This window comes from Paralichthys olivaceus, chromosome 13 (genome assembly GCF_024713975.1).
Source record: "Paralichthys olivaceus isolate ysfri-2021 chromosome 13, ASM2471397v2, whole genome shotgun sequence".
NCBI lineage: Eukaryota > Metazoa > Chordata > Actinopteri > Pleuronectiformes > Paralichthyidae > Paralichthys > Paralichthys olivaceus.
The window spans coordinates 7,582,242-7,594,764 of NC_091105.1; the positions used below are offsets into that span (position 1 = coordinate 7,582,242).

At 41.7% G+C, this 12,523-nt stretch overlaps 1 protein-coding gene across 4 annotated transcripts in view; it reads right to left on the reverse strand.

Moving 5' to 3' along the window:
- Positions 1-4,608: 4,608 nt before the first annotated feature.
- grik5 (glutamate receptor, ionotropic, kainate 5) overlaps positions 4,609-12,523 on the reverse strand; it is a 78,965-nt gene continuing 71,050 nt past the window's right edge. For 3 of the 4 annotated variants that reach the window (XM_069537322.1, XM_069537323.1, XM_020092910.2), the window contains 3 exons: positions 8,499-8,627; positions 7,143-7,309; positions 4,609-5,888 (listed from right to left, as the gene is read on the reverse strand). In XM_069537322.1, the coding sequence (XP_069393423.1) occupies positions 5,253-5,888; positions 7,143-7,309; positions 8,499-8,627 (932 nt within the window). In that variant the 3' untranslated portion in view covers positions 4,609-5,252. The remainder of the gene's footprint in view (positions 5,889-7,142; positions 7,310-8,498; positions 8,628-12,523) is intronic. The other variant, XM_069537325.1, reaches the window with a different exon arrangement.

Sequence of the window (12,523 nt, forward strand, 5' to 3'; positions counted from 1 at the left end):
TGTGTATAAAATAACTCAATGCATGGGCATATTTTCACCAAACTTGGCGGGACTATTGCTGTGGAAGGTATCCCCAGATGACCATGATGTTTCGGAGCTGATTGGTCAAAGGTCAAAGGTGAAGGTCGACAAAAATATGGTCAGAAAAACACATTTTCCAGGATATCTCCACAACTTACAGGGCTAGAGAGACAATCTGAAGATTATATTAAACAGAAAATGATACCTTATCATACAATATCACATGATAAGTGAAATCAGGAAGTCACGATGAAGTCAGAAAATGAGGTCATGCATAGTAAATAAATCATTTTTCAAGGTATATCTGCATCCTTCAGGACTTTAGACATGACCTGAAGCTTTTATGTTATCAAAAGATGATTGATAATTGCATGGTGAGAATGATATCATCATGATTTCACTATAAAGTCAGATTATTACATCATATAGAGTGGTAATGCTTTTAAAACATGATCTACAGCTTATTTAAATCAACTAATCATTCTTATCCTTTCATCTCAATGCATCAACTATATTTACCAGTTACTTTTCAGGCCCACTTTTTGTAATAAACATGAAGAACTTAATAAAATACACTGCTTCGCATCTGGCTTTTGACTCCTAGGGTGTAGTTTTTCCACATTTTGAGTGTTTGAGTTGTGAGCAGTACCACAACAAAGACATGTCACAAAACCACAACAGACTGGAGAAATGGCCAAAATCTGATATGAGTGTATCACAACTTCTTTTATTTTTCTTTCCTACCCCATTAATCATCTCAAGACCCCTCTGATTTATCTTTTGACCCTTAGAAGGAGCCTGATCCTTAGGTTGGGAAACGACTTGACTAAACTCCCAAACAGGTGGTTTTATATGAAGCATTTGAAAGTCGCTTCACCTCCACCAACTTCAACAGTGAACCACCATCAGTACCGAACAAATGAATGATGTTAAATACGTCAGTCATGAGGGACTTTCCACTTGCAAAGCAAAGACACGTGTCACTGTGCGACTGTTTGTATAATTTTATTCCAAAAGAAGTTTGTGTGTCTATAGGTTTGAACAACTGGGCGATCGCTCTGCAGAACATCATTGCACCTTCAGCCCGATGCCTCCCACCACCAACCTGCACCCACAAGCACACGATTGAACCTCCTGCTCCTCAGTAGGAATAATAACAACAATTTAATCATAATATTCATCGTCAGTTTTAATAATCCATTTAGCACTAGTATAGAAATATGAAAAAATATCAAAGAAAAGAACATAAAAGTAAACGAAAAGGTTTGTTTTGCTGAGTGACCGTTCAGACACCCCATCGGATTTGTTTTGTGACCCTCCCTGCCCTTCGCTATTCGTACTGGGGTTATGGTTTGTACCGCTTGCCTCTTCACAGTAATGCATTGCAGCAAAAAATGCTTTAAAGCTGTAGATGACCACCTAATAGCTATATGGTGCCGTTTCTAGGGGGGTTTGCCCATTTGTTTACAGAGCATGACAAAGACGATGAAGAAAAGAGATTGCGAAGACAAATTTGAAAACAATAACATTTAGATAACAACAAATCATGATGTGGTTGATGAGTGTGATTCTGTGTTTGTGTGTGTGTATACACTGTGACGTCTTGTGGAGACAGCTCGCCTCATGTGATCGTCAGAATTCCAGACGCAGGCAGAGGTAAACAGAGATAGAGATGTTTCTGCTGACAGCCATCATTCAGAGAAACAGCAGAACGTGTGCAGAGCAAACAATGTTATCATTCATTATCAGCAACACAACAGTGCGGAGAAATCTGTTGCACCGAACAAAATGATTATTTTATACAGCGATGCAATTTTAGCCCCGACAACAATGTTTGCATTTTTCAAGGGATTTCTAAAGGGATGTATTGATGGATTTGCATGTTACCTCAGACACGAACTGCTGAATATATATGGGAGAGCAGCCAGCGAGGGATCATGTACGATAGCAGTTTGATGCTATCAGTGATGAAAGCATGAAACCTCCTCAGTTACAGGTGAAAGAGGCAGCTGGTAACTCTCGACAGAAACTGAGGAGACTCATGGAAGCTGGGAATTTATAAGACACGAGGATCTGGGCACAGACGGGGAAACTGTCATTTTAAATTAGGGGAGAAAAAAAGAGGAAAAGGAAAGAAAAAAATATTGATGCATTCAGGGAACATTGACTTCTGAGAAGTGATAATCAGCGGCTGAAAAATTACATTCATGATCTCTTCTGTCAAGAAATCAAACTATTAAAGAATTGGCAAATATGAACAGCATAATGTGTATTTGGCAATTACATGCTTTGGAAATGTTGCATCAGCCAAATCTCAAATCTTGAATATCTGTATTTCCTTGAACACACCAACCAGAGAGGCTTTTCATAACTACTGTATCAAACAGTATCTATTAAACTGGGGTGTATTTATCAAATGGTTCAGTCCAGTGAATCACTCAACAGGAAATATTTTGGGAATTGATTGGGGAACAGATTAAACAAACACTGACGTACTGATGAGACCTGCAGAACATGCTAACACAGCACAATGTCATTTAATTCTGAGACAGACATGATGTCTGAAGTAATTATGTGTTAAGGAATAAAAAAGTACAGACAGTAAATACTGTATAAAGCAGACACCAAGTATGCGGTTGTGTTTTCTTTTGCGATCTCCGTGAAAATGTGTGGACTGCAGTGGCATGACCCAAGGAACAACCAATACCATTTTGATACGGATCTGGATTGGGGGACAGATCCAGTTTAGCTCTTTTTTCACTTAGTTGTGAACATTTTCACCAATTTCATTGATTTCTCCGAATATGGATCTTAATCATGTGAATTTAGATTTTAGTTTTAGGAGGGGTGTGTATGCGCTCTCCGAGTGCCCTTCTAGTTTTGTTACTGTCGACAAATCTTATGTAAAGACCAAAACTAACAATGCATAGGGCCAACCCTCAATACTTTCACAGCCATTTGTTTCCAGTGAACATGCAACAAATATGACATATGTAGAGTTTCATTGAAAAAAAAAAAGGCACAGTAAATTCCTAAAGGAGCTGGGCACTGAGGCTTTAAGCAAATGTTAGTCAAGCAGAATAGTGTTTGTGGGGGAATATTTTCAGCTGTAGATTCATATGCTTTAGAGTATTGGAAGTAAAGGATGTACAGGACGCATTAGGAGGCTTGAGCTCTCCTATGGCGACCACAGGTACGGCTCTGACCCGGGCCTTTGCTGTGTGTCTCCTCGGCTCTCTCACTTAATCACACTTAATGTCATATTAATAAAGACAGAATGCCCCATAAAAAATCTTACAAAATGCTATTTAACCGAGGTGTTTACGTACATGGAGGTGAATGGTGTCAATGGAGCTCTATGTCACAGTGGATTCTTTGTTGTTTTGGTCTTTTCATGAGATTTCTTGAAAATGAAAAAAAAAAAATTTAAAGAAATATTGCCAGACATATTATTTAACATTCATTGTGATGGATCAGCTATTAAGCATTAACATAATTTGCTATGAAAGCAGTGGCTACTTGCAAGATAAGGAATCTAAATCTAAGGGTTTGAATAATCGTCTGCAATTATATGAAGTGTACGCACATTCAAAGTTAAAGGGCTAAAACATGCAAATCCTCCAGTGTGTTCCTTTAAGTGCTGCAGCGGATGTACTGTAGAGTTCAGATTGTTAGTGTTGGACAGAGTAGGGCTGTGACATTAACAACACAATTAAGAGAGACCGGATTCTCTAACCGCAGTGAAAAACATGTATTTCCTCTAAATCTATTCATCAGCATGTTTTCCTGTGCACAACCCTCTCCTGAATGAGTCCCCAGCCACCGAGGGGAGTAATTAGGCAATCAAAAGCTTGAGACAGTATTGACGAGACTGTGTTGAGTCTATCACTCTGGCAGGAGTCTGTGCTGTGGACGGCCAAGTCTGTCTGTTAAACAGAGAGAAGGGAGGAAGCTGCAGCTACAGCCTGCTGGCGCATTAACAAGCCCCTTAAAAGATGCCCAGAATTAACAGATCAGGACAGATCTAATAATGGAAGTAGTTCAGTTCGGGATTTCTCATTCAAATTCAGTGGTGTACTTCCCCTCTCTGCCTCTCTCTATCTCCTCTCTCTCTCTGTTCTTCTCTATCTTGTCCTCTCTGGCTCCAGCTCACCCGGTCTCTCTATCTCTTCTTCACTGTGTGAACAGAGGTGAAAAAAAAAAAAGTCTTGGCAAGCATACCCAGGATAACGAGGGACATTAATTTCACATTTCAAAGCCCTTGCTCTCTCTCTCTTTCTCTCCTTTTTCTTCCTCCATCTATCCCTTTCTCTGGCCGTCTGATTAGCTAACATTAGTAGAAGGGTGCTGGGTACATGGTTCTCCTCAGTGTGAGTAGTTACAGACAGACTTAACAGGAAGCACAAATTTTTACAGACACACATACGCACAGTGTAAAGAAAGGCAAGCCAACAGTTTCATCTGCTAGTGTTTGTATGATGTTGTTTTGAAGTCAGTTTTATCCACCTTCCCTGACACCAGCCAAAAAAAAAGCAGCCATGGGGCACAGGGAGGGACACAAAACATCATGAACACAATTAACCATAGTCAAGTTTCTTAGTATGTAATAATCCACCATATTGTCACGCACAGTCTGTATTTAATTCCCACTTAGAACAATGGTAACAAAACAATAAAGACAACAAAAGAAAAAAACAGGAAATAATTCTCTGAAAGTCTTTTAGTTGCTGTTTTTAAATCACATACAGATACAGTATGTCCTCCAACAAGGCTTCATTTTACTAGAGGGGTGGTTAACTTCCAGGGAAGTGTCTGTGGAAGAAAACCAATGCCCTCACATCTAAAGGTTAAGTGACAAGGGAGCGCGGAGAGAGAAAGGAAGCCAATGAAGACCGTCGTCTGTGCGTCTCAGCTCAGATTTCTCCAAACTGAACTGTTCGTCAGAGTCGATTTCAGCCACTGTAACCGACAACTATCTCACTGTGTGTTTGGAGGCAGTTCTGTGTGTGTAGGCCTCAAGCTCACCTGGAGAACAGGTTATAGTTTTCCTTGTTTATTCGGTTGCCTCGCTCTCTACAGGATGACCTTGCCGAGTTCAGTTTTTCCCTCTTTTGTTCTCTGATGAATTTCACCTGTGGAGACGAGCGGCGTTTTACTGAGCGGCACAAATGTCCCTCAGTCACGTCATTGGCTACCTGCAGCCCTCCGCCCCCGCCCACACGCCTCTGGTCTCAGTCCTGGTTCACCAGTAGGTCTGTGGTGTTGCTGCTCTGTGGAGGTGGAAGGGGTCGGGCGGTATGAGGTGGGGGGCTGTGATGTAGCCTCCTCGGGCTGGGCCCCCCTCCGCCCTCACTGTCTGTGTTGGATGAGGATGGAGGCGGGGGAGGTGGTAACCTGGGCAGGGGTGCTGATGAAGGTGGTATTCTTGTCGAGGTTGATCCTATACTGCTGCCTGACCTCAGGCTCTGGATCCTCCGGCACTCCTGGCAGATCCTCACGTGGGTGCAGCTGCGGGCGGGCAGCATCACAGGGGTGGGGGCCGGTGGAGGAGGGGTGGTGTTGGCGCCCAGGGGATCATCTAGGAGTCGCTGCGGTCCAGGGCCCAGGTCTGAAAGCCCTGTCCCTCCTGCTCCACCTCCTCCACCTCCAGCACCACCTGTCAGGGGGCCAGCTCCACTGTAGAGCTTTCCGTTGCTGAGGCGCATCTCCCGCACGAGGCGCAGGGGCCGAGGGGCCCCCAGAGCTATGCGTGTGGGGTGGCGCAGGGCTGCTGAGCTGCTGAGGGGCCGACGGCGGCGCATACGGGAGCTCTTCTTACAGGAGACGGCGTTTCGGAACTCTGTGATCATCTCCTGACAGACAGACACCTAGAGAGGAAAGGGAAGGGAGGAGGGAGGACAGTAGGAAAGACGGAAGGGAGGAAAAGGGAAGGAAGGGAGGCAAAGGTAGGAGGGGCGTAACAGACACAAAGTAGGCAGGCAGCAGAACAAGACAGTGGTAAGGCAGTACGTAAATAAGACAGCGGAGGGAAAACACAAAAGAATTGAAAGGAAAACCAAAAAAAAAGGGACAAGGCAGAGAAAATAGGCATGGTAAGGCATGATAAACAAAAAGGTTGCAGGAGAAGCGAGGGCACAGAGATCAACAAATTAATTTTGAAAACAGAAATGAGGAGGTGATGGGGAAGGTTGTGGAGATGGGTAGAGATGGGAGAATAACCAAGGAGCAGAGAGAGTTATTACAATCCAAACACACAAAACACCAAAATGTTGTTTAGTTTATGGGCACTTCATCATGACACTGTGCACTATGAACGGACAGGCAGGCCTAAAGGTGCACTAACACAAACACAGTCACACAAACGGCACAACCCCACACACACGTCCCCAAATCTTTCGAAATAATTCCAAAAGCACGACTACTGTGATTTCCCCACACGACGAACAAAATGCATCAGCATGTCAACGACTCACACAAACACCATTCTCACTGAAATCATAATAGAAAGTCATGTGCTCACATAAACAGAAACAGTACTCATAATCAGAGAACAGACACTGATGGCCGAATGACGGGATGTGTGTGTATTTGTGTGTGTGTGTGTGTGTTTGTTTGAGAGAGAGGGTGAGAGAGGGAGACGCACAGTGAAATGGGTAGAGGTAATCCAAGAATGGAAACGAAGAATACCAGCGTACATGTGAGGCATGTAAAAGAAGATACATCATGACATTTAATGCCAGGGAAAAAGATCACACTAGTTCTTTATGCAAGCAAATATTGGCATCTCTCAATATTGCTTATTCGTTCCATCAAGTTTAGCTCACAGACACTTAAAACTGCCACACTGTTTAACACCAAACACTAAAAAAGGCACAGTGACTTCAAAACAGGCACGGCATGCAAAGTGAAATCCAAGTCTTTATTTGTGTTATCGTCTTTTGACGCCACAGCATTTCAGTGCCACATTCCTCTCATCTCAACATGCACATAACCTCAAACGTTACAACACGCACAAACAAACAAACATATCAGTGGAGGCAAAAGAAAAAAAATCTATCCACACTCACACACCCACAAAACAACATAATCAAAAGGGTTGGCGGGGTGCCATGGGAACCTACTGGGGTGTGTCTGTGGTGTCGGCGAGGGCAGGTATGGGGGCATACCTCATCGGTCTCTGTCGAGCGGCGCGTCGACCACACAAACTCCATAATGGCCACAAACACGGCAATGATGAGGCCACAGATCAGCACCACGAAGATGCCCCCAATGTTCTCCATCCCCAGACCTGAGAGCAAGCCACGAGAGAAAACAACATGAGCACACACATGCAACACTTTACGAGACACAGGGAGTATTGCACAGCCAGTTAAAACTGTTGCCATATATTTCTGTGCCATCAGAGGAACTCTGTTAAAAGAATAGGCTTATTTCATTTTCTTTTTCCAACTTCTTGCCAAGAGTTAGATGAAATCAATAAATATGAAGTCATAGACAGTAGCTGCTTAAATACTGGAGACAGACTCTGTCCAAATGTTCAAGCTTCGTCCCAATGTCACACTATCAGCTTCCCATTTCGTTAGATGCTGCTTATCCTTGGAGGATCGCGGAGGGAGCTGGAGCCAATCCCAGCTGACTTTGGGCAAGAGGCGCAGTACATCCTGGTGTCGCAGGAGCCACATACAGAGACAAACAACCATTCACCCTCTGTCACTTTAGACACATAAACTGAATCTGCATGTCTGTGGAAAGTGGGAAGAAGCTGCAGAACATGCTGCAAACACGAAAAAATTCCTTGATTGGCCACTGGGTTGACAGCCTGTGTTAAAAGGTAGATGGAGTCTGAAAGGCCTCTCTCAGTATTCATAGACCTTGTCTCGTACTGAGGAATAAAACATTTCTCAGCCTCAAATTTGACCCTTCTTTTTAAATGTGTTCAAACCTTAAGAAAGTGCAAAACCAAATTGCTGGAGTGCTTCTCCGATTGAGTTAAAAAAAAGAATAAATGACCCGCGATGAAGTGACTGAGTGAACTAGAATTATGGAGCCCTGAAACGCTCAAGTGTTCAGATGAAGCTCAATGATGCTGAAACATCAAGCACACAATATTTTGTTCTAAGTTATTGAAACCATTTTTAAAAGAGGTTTTCCTCTGACAGCAGCGGCACTAATGCAGAGACATTTTCATTGTCTTTGTCATGTACGCAGACACAGACCTTTAACTCTCTCACTCACACACACACACACCTTTGCCTTGCACACCTAAACAGACACACTCGCTCTAATATAATTTCCATTACACACCACCTGAGACAAACAGGAGACATTTGGGAAAGTAGATTGTGCTAAGCACCCTTCACAAGGACTTTAGGTTAGGCATTAGCCATTAGTGGGACTGTAGCGGAGAGTGAGGAGACTATTACTGGGGACATTAGAGAGAAGAAGGGAGTGGAGACAGACAGCTGCGGTCAACTGACCCTTGGCACGGTGGTCCTCCTCTTTGGGACATTGGCCCCCCTCCCACCATCTCCTCTTCAGTATCTCCAGCCTGTTATTCTCCTGCAGCTGGAGGATGGCCAGTGTGATCTCATCTCTGAACGGAGACCCTGGCAAACGACAGGAAGGCAAGGATAAGAGCGAGCGTTGGAGGACGGGAAAAGGTGCAGAGAAAAAAAAAAAGAAACACAGCCCAGACAAGAGAAGGATTATTTCAGAAGAGGAGGAAAAAACGTGGAATGGGAAAAATGTGAAAGAAAAAGGACGAATCGCAGAGTATGAATTGCTGTTGCAGCCGAGAGATGGCTACGAGTGATCTCATGGTGAGAATAAAGAGAGGATTAGTGAGAGATAAAGAGCGAGAATACATCTCGACTGAGCCCAGTGGAACAGCTGCTGGTCAGAAGGAATAACAAGCATGTCATGAACTAGATACAGTAGAACAGGCCGAGAGGATCTAAAGGGGCTGTTCACTAAAAACTCAGTACATTATATATGCATTGCATGTTTTTATCTATCAAGGAGGTATTGTTTTCATTCGCGTCTGTTTATATTTCTGTTAGTGTTTCTTGACATTTCAATTCATTGATCTTGATGGAAAAAATCTGGCATTTTCAGGATCTGATATCTATGAGTGTGTGCAATTTGGTGCAGCTTGATTGACTTGAGGGGGACAGATGGGCCTTGGCAGAAGTATGAGCTCTTCTAAGCTTCTTCTAGTTTCATAATAAATCACAACCCTAAAAATCAAAAATGTTACAAGAGCAAAAACAAGAAGATGTCCCCAACCCCAGTGTCCTGGATAACCACTTGTTCAAGCTGTTATTCTCTATAAGACGCTGTAAATCACCTCCCACCTTGACAAACAATTTCAAAAATACAATATTTTTTCCCCCACCTCAATACAGATCCTGAAACCCTCTCTCCATAAAAATCCACTGCCCTCTGACTGAATTACATTACAGCTGCTGTGAACTGACACAGGGGAAGCAGCTCATCTGGCTCTGTGTCCACAGCACGTGCATATTTAGCGTAATACAGCTCATACTGATGTTTCCTCTCCCAGGTAATGAGTTATTATCCCTTTTCTTGATGAGGTTTAGGGTTTTGGATCCAAGATAAATCCTCATCATTCATGTTGAGCCACCCTCCTCTGTGTGGAACATGCTCACTCACACCTTGTCTATTTCTCTGCCAGAAAGTATGCAGACTCAATACACAGTCTTTTCCTCTACAGGTCACTGGGGCTATAGGTGACCTACTACTTCACTCTGTAAATAGCTCTGAGAATAAAGACCCTGTGTCCTTTTGGACTGTTTTTGGAGTCCACTCTCTGTGAAGAAACTCAGCCTTGAGCTTAAAGGTCATATATAAACGATTTTAAACAGTATGGCCCCAAACAACTATTTTCTATGGAAATATATTTGTTGATTTTCAGCATCCTGCACAGAGAAAGAAGCTCTTCTGTTTGTGATGTGATTCTTTGTTTTTGGTTTACAGTCTGTGTGTAAGTGCATGGGCACAAAACCCTTTCGGTGAAAGCATTGGCCCTCTAAGAATTTATAAAGTGTAATGACAAGGCCAGTACAAAGTGCTCAGATGAAATCAACCTTCCACGATTCCCTCCACTGAGGAAACCATGTTCTTAGCTAAGAAAGAGGTTGAAAGAAACGAAGGCTCTGACTTGAAAAAGAAGGGACTTTTCTTCTCTTCAGTATCTTGAAAGAAACATAAAGTTGGTTTTCATTAGCGGCTGGCTGGAGCATTAGCACTATGTAACAAATTTGTTTTGCAAATGTTGGTAGTTGGATTACGATAATGTTAGCGTGGGCTAATGGCTTTTGGGTGGATTGTTTTTTTTGTTTGCTTTTTGGTTGTTGTGTATACAGGGAAGGTCTATTTGTGTGTTATCAGGTCAATATAGTCACTTATGGCATTTGTTATGGTTTTATATATGTATACATAAGCATAGAAACAGACTTTTAAGAGCAGCGTTTTTAAATAATGTAAGTTCTACATGTCATCTATAGACTTTAAACCACAGTAGATCTGACAACTAGAGGCTGAGAAGGTTTAAATCCCCAACACTGCACTGGAGTTCTTCTTCTCTTTTTATTTTATAAATCTGGTGATTATGTTCCTTCTATCTCTTCAATTACATGCAGTAAAATTTCATGTCCTATAATTTGGACACTCCTTGTCTACCGCAGTGTCACTGTTGTCCTCTGAGCCCTCTGATATTAGTAAGTAAGCTGAGTCTGCTGATGTTCGGGGCAGGATGTCTGACATGTTTCTGGAAATGAACAAAGCTCCAGTCTGGGGGTCGGAACCTCTGAAAGGGTTTGCAAAATGAGTTTAAAGTGCTGAGAGATGAGTACCAGAGAGGGAAATAAGAAAATCAAAATTCAACTACATCATTTTACATCTATTTTTCTCCAAACTTTGCTTTTATTCTTTTAATTTGTATTTTCTAGAAAAACGACACAGTATCCAGCCTGGGATTGGTGGCTGCAGCACATGTTGCTTTGTGTTAAGACATTAAACGGCTTGGGGTCGGTGTGTTAACACGCTTTGTGATAATATTTCTTTTCTTTGTTAAAAGCCTGATCTCACAACTATTGTTCTGTCAATGTTTTCTTTAACTACTGGATGTAGAACTCAGAAAACCATACATATTTAATAGGTTCCTGCTTTAATTAGTTCCTGAAATTCCTTTGCCTTAATCTACAAGCTACGGCACAGTTACAGTAAAATACTGCAGGAGTGTTTGGAACAGAAAACGGGTCATTGTTTTAATCCTCGTGGTTTCGTATATATAATACTAGATGTCTTTGGTCTATTTCACATTTGGTCTCTGGCCTTTATTGATAAATTATAGGTGGGATGACATGACAGCTATATTTGTGACCTTCTGTGACCTTTAAATGCTTGACGAGGCCAATCCCAGCCTTGAATCTTCTGGCAAGTGAGTGGAGAATAAAAAGGCTAAAAGGTGATCGAGTGTTTGCCACAGGGGCTCGTATGCTTTAAAACATACAGCTTGAAAGACATGACCTTGAATAAATCAATACTGATGGATAAATCCCCTTTCAAAACATTTTGATAGGCCCTCTGGAAGACTCATACATTCACTATCATATTTTAAACTGTGTTTAATCGCATCTTCTCCATTGAAGGTGTTTTTTGTTTAAGTTGTTAACTTGTTTGTTTAACAGCAACTCAAACTGTTGTAAGTCTTCAAATGTAAGAGCACACTGTATATACATGGATGTGTGTATATATTGTATATCTCTAAATATGAATTAAAAAGTAACAATTCAGCAGATAGCTTTACACAATGATTATCTCTAGTGATCTAGTGCTCTAGTGATTATTATTGTGATGCACTTTATTTCAAGCAATTTAACACATGTGTGATTATATTTTATATTTGTCTTATTTGAAGTTAATACCTTGTCAGTCAGGTTGTGAAATGGAGATGCTAATAAATTTCACTGCTGCACTACTGCAATTCGCTTTTCACCCGTCTTACTAAATCATCACAATGTTGACAAGCCATTCAACATGCTGCTGCTATAGGCTCCTAACGCAATACAACACAAGGTCACATAATACACTTATTTTACTTCTTCTCTGCCCTGGCTCTATGTCAATCACAGGATTCATTTCAAAATTCAAAAGCGGATCACTTATAGAGCCCGAGCTCTAACCTGCATTTTCAAAGCGTGATTTCCAGTCAGTAGCACCTAAACTTTGGAATATTTTCCCAAAATATTAAAGTATTTAGATTCTGTAGACTCTTTTAAAATCCTCTAAAAACTCTTCAGACAGGCCTTTTGATAACATGTAGTTTTTATGTCATATATCTGCTCCCCTTGTTTTATTTTATATTTTATTTGGTGTCTTATGTGTTTTAGTTTGTAATTTTGATTTTTGATTGTATCACTTTGCTTTGCTGGTTATCACATTATCAGGTCCAACAAGGAGAAATGTAAAAAGACTAAAT